We start from the raw sequence: 10,759 nt of genomic DNA on the forward strand, positions 1-10,759 counted from the left end.
TTTGTCTTAATGCTAAAGCATGTTTTGTAATAATCATAGAATAATAGAATAGAATAAGGGACTCAAAAGTATCATCGAGTCCAACTCCTGGCTTCAAACAGGACCACCCCAAAATCAGACCGTATGTCTCAGAGCTGGGCAGCACGTCTTTGCACTTGTGTAAAAAGCTGAGGCAGTTGGGCTATATGCCTAGCAGCAGGTGGGTTCAATGAGTAATGAAGGATGCCAGAAATGAGAGAGGAGAATTTGTTATTGGATGACGGTAGCCAGCTACCTGCTGAGGTATGTGAGGTGAAGTTCGTCAGCCATTCGAACAATAGAAGAAATAATTGCTGACTTCAGACATTTTATCTGAGATTTTTTTTTAATCTGTGATGAGAATCCAAGATCTGCCTAATGATAGAAGTGCTAATTTGATCGAACTTATACCATACAGACTGAGATTGAAATGGTAATAACTTCTGTAATCTAGCTTCTAGATTCGCTTCTGAAAAACCTTACTTCCTTTGCTTATTCCTTTGCATGCATTTTCCCACAGCTGCTTTTAAAATACAGGCATCCTTCTGTCAAATGGTATCTTTCTGCCAACCATAAAAGTGAAATATCATATAAACCATAAATCAGTTCATGGTTTCAAACCTGGAGCTCTTCAGGTCAAAGTAAATTTTTTCACAGCGTTGCAACAACTAAGAAATGAATGTGTCACTGCTAGATCTGAATGAATTATTTAGGCAACAATTTACTTCAAGGCATTCATTGTCTTTCTTCAGTTTTTCACCCTGGAATATCCGCAGAATGCTTACAGTATCTCTGAATGTATTTGTTGTTCTAACTTTCAGAGTTTCATTGGCAAGCATTTTTATTTTCTGAATGAATCATCAGCACTAGATGAATCCAAACAATATTCACTCTCCTTTAAAGTGCACTGAGTTTATTCAGTGATTGTTCTTCCAGGTTCTTCCATCATGACTTTCACTTACAGAGGATAGTACGTATCTTATCTGACTCCAGTTTTGTGGGAGTTATTCTTCTAGACAATGCTGTTTTTCTGTTCTTCTCTGTGAAGAAAGTATGTCTAAAGAATAAAAGACTTAATTTGTGTTCCCTGGTGTTTTTAAGATGGGGTGAGTCACCATTGGGATATATTTGTTTTTTGTCATTTTCCAGGCAGAAATTCTCAGCAATAAGCTAAATGGTTAAACTTAAATGAAAGATTATATTCTGAATAGCTGAATATATATATATGTAAATGGGTCAAAATCTTTGTCCAGCTTCTGTAAATGCTTAAATAACATGAAATAGCAGAGGTTACCTAGTAGTTGTGCTAACCTGGACAAGCTGGAAATGTCACATTAGCTTGTTAACTGTTTTGTTTCAGGATACCAGTCACTGAGTCATCTACTCGAGTAGTGTTGGCTGGCCCTAAAACATAACAGAGGATGAACCAGGAATTGTAGTCCAGTGTTCCCACTGCTTCTTTAAGAGAGTAAGCAGAAACATGGTACATCCTGCAGAGGTGCAGATGATTTTAACAGTATTAAAAAGAAATACATTAAAATCTGCAGGAAAATATTATTGCATAACAATAATATTACAGATATATGAATTTGCTTCAATAGCAGATCAGTTACGTCTCTTGACGTGGAATAATTTTGCTCAGGATATCTCAAAGTTGCTACTAATGGGACTGCAAGTACAATACAGGTTTTCAGAGTTCTTTTACTAAGCTGGGATGTTTGTCAGTTCTGTTGTTCAGTGGTGGCTCTCTCTCTTACAGATATTTCTTTTAGAGTTTCTAGTGCAACTGAAAGCCTAAATAAACATATTCGTTGCATTGCAGTTGCATTTTTCTCTTCTGGGTTTACAGCCTGAAGTCATGGGTGAAGAAATTGTGTGTGGCTGTGCTTTTCCAGAAAAGCATTGTTTTTCTCAAATTAGAGCTAGGCTGTGACAGTGGCAACATGACTGCAAGCGTAGGTTGAAAGATGCAAGGATCATTTCAGTTCTTTTGTACAAGCACATCATCTTTACAGCTGTAAGACAGTGGGTGCTGCTTGGTGGAGAGCTAAATGGTGGGACAGCTGAATTTCATTGCTCTGGTAGGTACTGTCAACACTTATCTACAGTCACATGGTATTCTTATTGCCAGTGATCTCTCTGCAGCCACTCTAAATATACTTGATATTAATTCTGTTAGCCGAGATATTTGATTTGAGGGGTAGAAGTCATCATAACCCAAGAAGGCAGGCTACTGCTCCCCTATTGCTGCTCAAATTAATTTTAAAGAATTGTGTGTATGTGTTAAATTCCTGAGTTTGCTGCGCTGAATGTCCTGAGCTACAATAATGGAAGAAAGAAACAGAGTGCAGCTGTGTAAGTATGCAATCTGAATATTCAGCAGCACGTTTCTATTATTTTCATCTGCTTAGAGATTTATGGAAAATGGGTGTGAAAGTGATACAGACAGACACAAGTCTAATCCCTTGTAAATTTCAGTCATGTTTTTGCTGTTTGCCCAGCACTGCTCATCAAAAATATGTACAAATGTGGTCAACAAATGAAATCAATTGTTCTGCCTTCTTTTCACTTTAAAAGAAGGATTGCAACTTGTTCTGTAAGGTCAGAAGACATCTCAGAAATTAAAAGTGACATGCAGAGCAATAACTAGACTATTTTATATTCTCTATGTCTGCAGTGGTTTTTACTTTGAAACTTTTCATACATGTGTGACATGTACAGGAGAATCTGTTTCGTTATGCATTGATGACCTTTAAAAGTAGATCCTCTGCCAAAGCTGAAGCAAGGAGAGTTGCTCCACAAGGAAAGCATTCTTTAGCTTTCACTGAACAGAGCAAGCAGAAGTCGAGAGTTCCTCAATGGAAAGTTAGGCATGGAAAATCTGGAAGTACAATAGTTTGTTCTTCATAGTGAGAAGCCAGCAGCAAACATTGGAGGAGCTGACAGATCCCCTGAGTCATTTCTCCTGAAAAAGGAAATTTGGCTAAAGATCTTTTCTGAAGATCTTCAACACAGCCCGGTGCATCTAAATTTATAAATACTTTGAAATATTTCTTCACTTTAAAAAAGTATTTAAATTGACGATTATATTATAAAACGTTACACAATAAGAGAAAAAGCATACAGCAAGCAATCTTTGAGTCTCAGTTTGTCTTTGCACTCAAGATGTCATTCAAGCTTCTAAAAAATACTAGGAAATCTCTAAAATCAGGGAGAAGAAACGGTGATTTAAAGAAAGAAATAAATGAAATTGTTAACTGGAAATACTTCAGCTTGTTTTGTTTGTTTGTTTGAGAGGCAGAAGAATTGCACAGAGCATGTGCTCCAGATTTAAGTTTTGATGAGCTCAAGGGATGTTCAAGGGTCGATGGAGACTAAAGGCTGTTATCATGGACTGTGCTCTGCACCTTAAGCAGCAGAGACCATAGGACTGAATTTCGTGTATCCCTGAAAGAGATGCAGTTAGAAAACACTCCTTTGACTTTTGGGGTTTTGACAGAAGGAAGAGATACTGAGATAACGGAAAGACTGCCGTTCACATCCAATAGCAAACAAGTGGAGACGTGGTTATACTTTTTTTTCCTGGTCTAGAGAGTTCAACTGATTCATTTTCAAAGTTCTTACATCTGGGCAAAATACGTAAAAGTAGATTTAGGGCATTCTGAAATTTTACTTTAAAATAACAAATGCAGTAATGAATGTTTTTCTTTTTTCTCAAGGCATCTCCCTTTGTTATTTTCTGGAAACATTTATTTCTGCATTACCTGAAATCCTGATGGTTTTTTTTGCAGACATCTCTGCTAGCCTATAGTGACCAAAATGCTGTGGTGCTTCAGAAGCTGTTTCTATAGTACCCAGTTTTAATTTTAATCACTATTTGCATTACATGTATTGAGAAGAAAATGTTTAACAGAGTTTTCATTTCTTATTGGTAAGGACAAATTGTGTCTGGTGAAAGAAATGTGTTATTCCTTGATCTTCTCTTTTTATCAAGTGCTTTTTAGATGTTTTAACCCAGGTATGCTTTGAAGTAGGTAATTCTGTGCTGGGTGCAGTGAATTTCCTGAACCATTGTTTGGAGATTCTCCACTGGTGTGAAAGGAGTTGCACTACCCCTAGGATGATCTACTGATCATCCCATAATGTCACAATCTAACATGATGTGATTGTTAGAAATTTATTTTCTAACCTGAGTGTTTTATGAGTAATTCTTCCTTAGTTGTTACAGTACATTTTGATCACAGTACATTTTGATCACAGTGACCGATTCCTCTTCCCTTGCTGTTGTTTTTCTCCATTTGAACAACTTCCATTTTCTTGCACATTTTCTTATTGGCCCTAAGATGCTGAGCAATGCTTCCAACCTAAAAAGTTCCATTTCATTTACGTCATTCTAGTGATCAGAATTTTCCACTTCTCTTATATAACAATTCCTGTTGTTTGGCTTGATATGTTTTGATCAACCAATTTCCTTTCTTACAAATGCAACTCATTTCTATCTTCAAATATTTTCATTCTGAAATGAGATGAGGCTGTGTGTGCCATGCTGTACTTCAGGCCAAAAGGGCTGTAGTTGTTTTTAATGACTCTTCATTCTTCTTAAATACCTTTAGTATGTTAGATTCTAGACTACAGTAATAGCATCTGTAGTTCACTAAGGAATCTACAGTTTCTTGATAGTGTTTTGTGTTTAATGATGTAGTTTCTTCTTCCCTGACCCATCCCATATATAGGCACAATAAGTTTTTTTGTTCTGCATCTATCTCATTTTGATCACTTCTGCATTCTCCATCGTATTACGTATTATTTCTTTAATTCGATCTCATTTGAAAAAGTAAAAAATAATAAGATAGGAATTTAGATTATGATTCTATACCTAGATTTTTCTTTGACCGTCTTCCAACCACGCAGCAGATACACTTTCCTTTCTCCTACTCTCTTCACTCACAAAGCTGGAAAATCTGCTACTGTTTGCTGTTTCTGCAGTTTGTACTACATACTGTTTCCTTTATGTTATCAGATTTCCTCCGATCAAATCAAGATCCTACTTACAAATTTGTGTTTGTAGTACAACGGTGTAACAAAGCTGTAGTAGTAGATACTGCAGCATGGCAGTAGTACAGCTGCCTCAACATCAGGAGGTTTGTTGTGATGAAGGTAATCTTAGGAGCAGGCAGATAACCTTAGGAGATTTTTCTTGTGGCTTCAAAGAACCCGTTTCTGTGGGTCATCTTTCTAGAAATTAGTTTGTTTAGCATTTATCTGAGCTTTTAATTAAAAGATATTTAAATGGCCTGCCTTGACTTTTTGAATGTGCTGAATGGAGAGGAATTCAGATTCCTGTGAAGTTAGATTCGTTAGAAATTGAATTTACCCTAGTAAAATGACTTGGAGGAGAAATCCTTTTGGCAAGTGTTTCAACAGTGATTAAAAGTGCTTGAAGCTGCAATGCTAACATACCTTCATAAGAAAAGCCTGCCTGAACACTTAACTCTCTAAATCACATGAATATGATGATGACATGAGGTCTTTGTCTTGCACATTCGTATGCTATCTTTTCATATGTGGATTCATAGCACAAATTGTTCTAAGTAGGCTTCTGAGGAATACATTCTCGAGATAGAATTTATTGTCTTCTTATTAAGACAAAATGTGTTAAAGATACTTTATACTTTATGTATAAATATTTATGTATTTCAGTTTAAGTTATGGAAACTGGAAAGCTTGTAAAACTGCATCTTAAAAGCATTCCATTGATTTTACCCATTATTAGTAAAATTATCAGTATTTTCATTTTTATTCGCTTTCAATACCAGTATAAACAAGGTTAAGTATTCTAAAATACTTAATTTGAGTTAATTAAAAAGCCTGAAAAAAATAGTTTTGGCCTTTTTTGGTGCAGTGGGAGAGAGCAACTGGGAGGGAAGGAAGGGGGAATGTAACAAGTGGTTTAGTGTGTAAATTGGCAAGACTTGTTTCTAGCTGAAGTTTCTAGCTGTTGATGACCCTTTTGATTTGTGTCCTTCAGTATAGAATGTCAACAAGATCTTAACACAAACCGTAATTGAGAATTAAAGTTCTGCACCTGCAGTACAAAGATCATCATGTATTAGAATGTCTGTGGTGTGGGGAGCTATTTCTATCAGTGACACGCTAATTACAGCATCCCATTTTAAGAATATTAGGTCTTTGAATGACAAAATGGAAAAGTTATCTGATGACCTACAAAATACACAGTTAATTAATTTGATAAAGCTTTCCGTAATTTAATTTCCTAATGAGTTTCTTAATGGAGGCAGTACTTTACATCTAAATGGGATGTGTACTCTAATAATTTTGATAGTCATGATGCACAGTGGTGACACGATAATAAAAAAAAATTGTAGCTGTTTGGATGCTTTTATATTTTTGTAGAAATGGTAAGTTAAGAAAAAAGTGCATGATGAATATGTGTCTTGAGCTTACACGTTGCTAATGATTGTAATAATGAAGCTGCTATCAGCTTTTAACATTTCATCTATGTACTTGAGTGCCATGCTTCAATAGCAGTAAACCACATCAATTAGTGTAGTCAAATAATGAAGTAATTGACTTGGTACACATGTGTTTTTTAATGAAGCACTGCTGATCTTCTATTTTACTGATGCCAGATAAAAACATATTTTAGGAAGAGGCATGAAAGCCCAGTTTGCACCCTGCATTCGCAAGAATTCTGTTTCTTCATGTTGTAATCCACCATTGCTAATGAATGTGTACTCTTGCAAGTGCAGTTTAAAGAGAGGAGAATCATTTCTATAGGAATAATATGTGTGCATCTGTAGCACTGACCAAGTTTAAATAATCTCTTGCTGCTGCTTTCTCAAAGTATCTTTGATTTTGGATAGGTGAATAGGTGAAGCATGCATGCTCATTTATCAAACAGATAATTCTAGCCTTTTGAATTCACTTGTATGTAAGTACGAAGTATTAGGTAAAGGTCTCTTTGGACACTGGCTTTATTTTTACATGCTTTAGGTACAGCTTTTCATATAGAAGGCAAATTTTAGATGAAAGAAAAAAAAAAAGGTTGAAGGAAATAATGTTCCTAAAACAGAAATTACTGCTAGTAAGTACTCTGCAGCAGGAACAAGGAGTATTTGAGACATGTATGATTTTTGTTCCTACTGAATGTGAAGGAAGAACAATGACACATCCCTTGCCTTGGTAGGGGTCAAGGCAATGAGCGGTATGAACTCTAGCATGGTGTTTCTTTCAGTGTTTGTGATTGAAGAAGACTGTGCAGTCATGAAAAAAATCTGAGCGTTATTTTCTGGTGATGTCTGCATTACGTGTTTTTATTTCTGTGGTTGCTCAGGTTATCACTGTACCTTCAGTGATGTGGCAAGGAGTCTGTGAGCCATCTAGTGGGAAGTTTCTTTGTAACACTTGACCACTTGAGAAACCTTTTTCTTAGGCCTTTTCCCATTCGGACATCCAGCACCCGCCACTCTGTAATGCAACTGCCTTCTTCCTTCGCTTTTATCTGCTGTGATCAGATCTCTGTCAAGTGATGGTGGGAAATGGGGAGCTGTGTTTTACTAAGAATGATGGAAGCAGAACAGACTTACCTGGATGTCCGTAACTTCTATATATACATATATAAAACCTGTAAAAGGTCATTGAAATAAACCTGGAAGCAAAGGCAGTTAAGTCTGTTTTAGAAGCTGGTCCTGATAGCAGCCTAACTTGAACGAAGAATGTGTATTTATTTAGTACTTCAGTGTTTTTTCAGTGAGGAAATTATGTTTTAAATGTCTGCATAACCTTTTCTGTTCTGCAACACAAGATTTGAATGCCTTATAATGAAAATTGTGATGACAGGCACTTGGGTGCCTTTGATATTTTCTCTTTTGAGTTGAGCTAAAACCTTTGAGATGAATCTAAGCTAGTCCAAATTTGTTTTCCATTTTACAGAGTAAATCTATGATAATTCGTTAGAAATGACTGTAATCATTTTGATATCGCTGCTGGAAGCTAGATGTCCCTTGCATGCTTCATAGTGGTGGGTCCTATATAGGGAGCTGGATGTTTGCTGCCAAATGTATGTTGACTTGTGAAGCAAGTGGGGTGGAGCATCTGGGTTCAATTAAGAGGGTAGATTTAGAGAGTGAGAACTCAGAGAAGACTGATCTCCTCCATATGAGGTTAGAAACATCTTAGTCCAACCCTGAGTGGCCTATGAATGGAGGAGAGTGAGCACCTTGAAGAGCTAAACTCTGGTAGGTTTGCTTTTGGGAAATTGAGCAACACAGGGAGTAGATGATAGGAAGCCATCCACTTTGCTATACATGCAGTTAGAGTTTACACTTTATACTTTCTGATGATGGTAGAGGAGTTGGTCAGATATTAAATAGCCTAACTGACTTGGGTCTTCAGGTAGAATTCTCTTTCAGCTTGGGATACTACTCACCATCTCAGAGGCATTTATCTGCCTTTCTGTGTATCAGGTAAGTTACAGGCAAAGGGTAATGCTGGATTGTTACTGACAGCTTGTAGTACAGAGTGACAGTTTACACTGTTAACTGGCTTTTCAAAGATGGTGCCTTATAACAATTTTCAGGTTTCCCATTGATTTTAGAATGTTTGTATTTCAGGATCTTCCTGAATGGAACAAGAGCAATGCATGTTCCATATGGCAGATGTTGCAGGAATCTGAGAAACCCACTCTGCCTTCAGCAGAGTTTCTCAGTCATGCTGGTCGTGCTCAGTATATCCAACCATTTTGATGTTAGTGGGTATACTGAGTATGTGTAGCACAACAGATCAGAATATACAAGAATACATCTGCAAGTGAACATTAGCTGTGCTAATGCATGTGTGGATGCTGGTAATAGTTGGAAAACCTTCAATGGTTAGTGCTACCAGAACTTGAAATGCTAATAGACGTACTAAGATGAGGGCAAAATGTGAGCCTTGGGATCTTTGTGTGCGGTATTTCAGGACAAAAAAGGGTAAGTCTGGGAAAATGATAATGCTGTAACACAGGGACAGAGAAGCCTTGGGAGACAGGGAAGACATTTCTCATGCTTTTATACTTGGTTCATTTATTTTTAAAATGATTTGATTAAAGATATATTTATAGTTTAAGTGCTGTTCTGAAGGGTACATTACGTCTTCAGTGGAGAAGTTGTTTCTCATACATTTTATTACAGCAGAGATTTGGTATATTTACACATACAGTAGTTAAGTCGCATAGGGTGACTACAAAACAAATGGTCCTTGGTTTTCTACAGCGAAGTAGAAATGCCATGGTAGCTGAGTTATATCCAGCATGGTATTGCACTCTGCAGTATTTTATCCTTTATTGTTCTTGCCTACTTCATATACTGATTTAGGTTGTATCTTTAAGAAAATCACCTGAGTTTCACTGTTAACTCTCATTTTAGCTTCACAGACATTTTGGTCAGACAAAGTGGAATGTGAAATGCTTGCACGCTTAGGTTTTCTGCTCAGCTTACATGAAGAGTGATGATATATACATATGCTTACCATTTTCTTCGTTGGAATTGTACAGCATGTGGCAGTATGAGGAATCCAGCCCTATATACTGTTTCCCTCACTGTTAATTGTTATTGATCCTGACCTGTGGTGTACTCCAAAAAAAACTGCCCCATCTGCTTTTTCTTTGATAAGCTTCCCTTTTGGTGACATCTAGATAGCAAATTTTGTTCTGTTTTGTTTTCAGGTTAGTGCATAACTATCAGTTGGTAGTTATAACTGCACTTATAGTTATAACTACCAATTGGTTAAAGCCAGGGAAATGTGCTTTAGATCATACTCTTTCTGGGAAAAAAAAGATGCCTGTTTTGCCAACTTAAATTAGTGAATCATGCATAGTACTACAAGTAAGAACAACCTTGAAACAGGTGCCTCACTACTGATGTTCCCTTCAGGTTTCATAGCAATTTTAGTATCCTCTGTGGAGCAATCTGAATCTTTCTGGTACCATTGATACGTTTCAGCTCACCTGTCGTTGTGTAATAAGTAGCTGCAGAGAGCTGCATAAAAAGATGATCATCTTATTTGAGTGGAACCTTCTTGATGAATGTTTTAGTGAAGTTTAAATATATTTCTTATGTTTTAATCTGGCACGCTTCTAATAAAGTGGAAGTAACACTGCTTGCTTCAAAACTTCAATATAAGAAATATGAAGCATGTATACAATGACAGCATATTATTAATAGAAAAAGATAACGTAGCTGCTGCTGTAGTCTTTCAGCATTGGTTAATAAACTTGCCTGAAATAGTGTAATCATATTTTCCCACGTGTGCTTTTGCTGTCTACGTAAAAATTAGTTAATTAGGCTTCATATTGTCTCCACAGAGATCTAAAATTGCAGTGTTTGATAAAATGTGGACCTATATGAAAAGTGCAGAGCCATCTGTGTTTGTGAGGACTACAGCAGAAGGGGTAGCTCGAGTACGGAAGTCCAAAGGAAAATATGCCTACTTGCTGGAGTCAACCATGAATGAGTACATCGAACAAAGGAAACCCTGTGATACCATGAAAGTTGGTGGGAATTTGGATTCCAAGGGCTACGGCATCGCCACACCTAAAGGATCCTCATTAAGGTGGGTGGAATAGTATAACAATATGCTAAATGTTGTTATAGTATCCCACCTACCCTGATGTATCTTTACTGATGTCTATGGTTTGTATAAGGATATGAGGTAACTCTCATTTCAAACATTATATCAAAGT

At 36.7% G+C, this 10,759-nt stretch overlaps 1 protein-coding gene across 4 annotated transcripts in view; it reads left to right on the forward strand.

The window, feature by feature from the left end:
* The window catches only part of GRIA2 (glutamate ionotropic receptor AMPA type subunit 2), an 82,561-nt gene that overhangs the window by 67,829 nt on the left and 3,973 nt on the right, over positions 1-10,759 (forward strand). For all 4 annotated transcript variants that reach the window (XM_048941093.1, XM_048941091.1, XM_048941089.1 and 1 more), the window contains exon 13: positions 10,382-10,629. In XM_048941093.1, coding sequence (XP_048797050.1) covers positions 10,382-10,629 — 248 coding nt within the window. The remainder of the gene's footprint in view (positions 1-10,381; positions 10,630-10,759) is intronic.

This window comes from Lagopus muta, chromosome 4 (genome assembly GCF_023343835.1).
Source record: "Lagopus muta isolate bLagMut1 chromosome 4, bLagMut1 primary, whole genome shotgun sequence".
In the NCBI taxonomy this organism is placed as follows: domain Eukaryota; kingdom Metazoa; phylum Chordata; class Aves; order Galliformes; family Phasianidae; genus Lagopus; species Lagopus muta.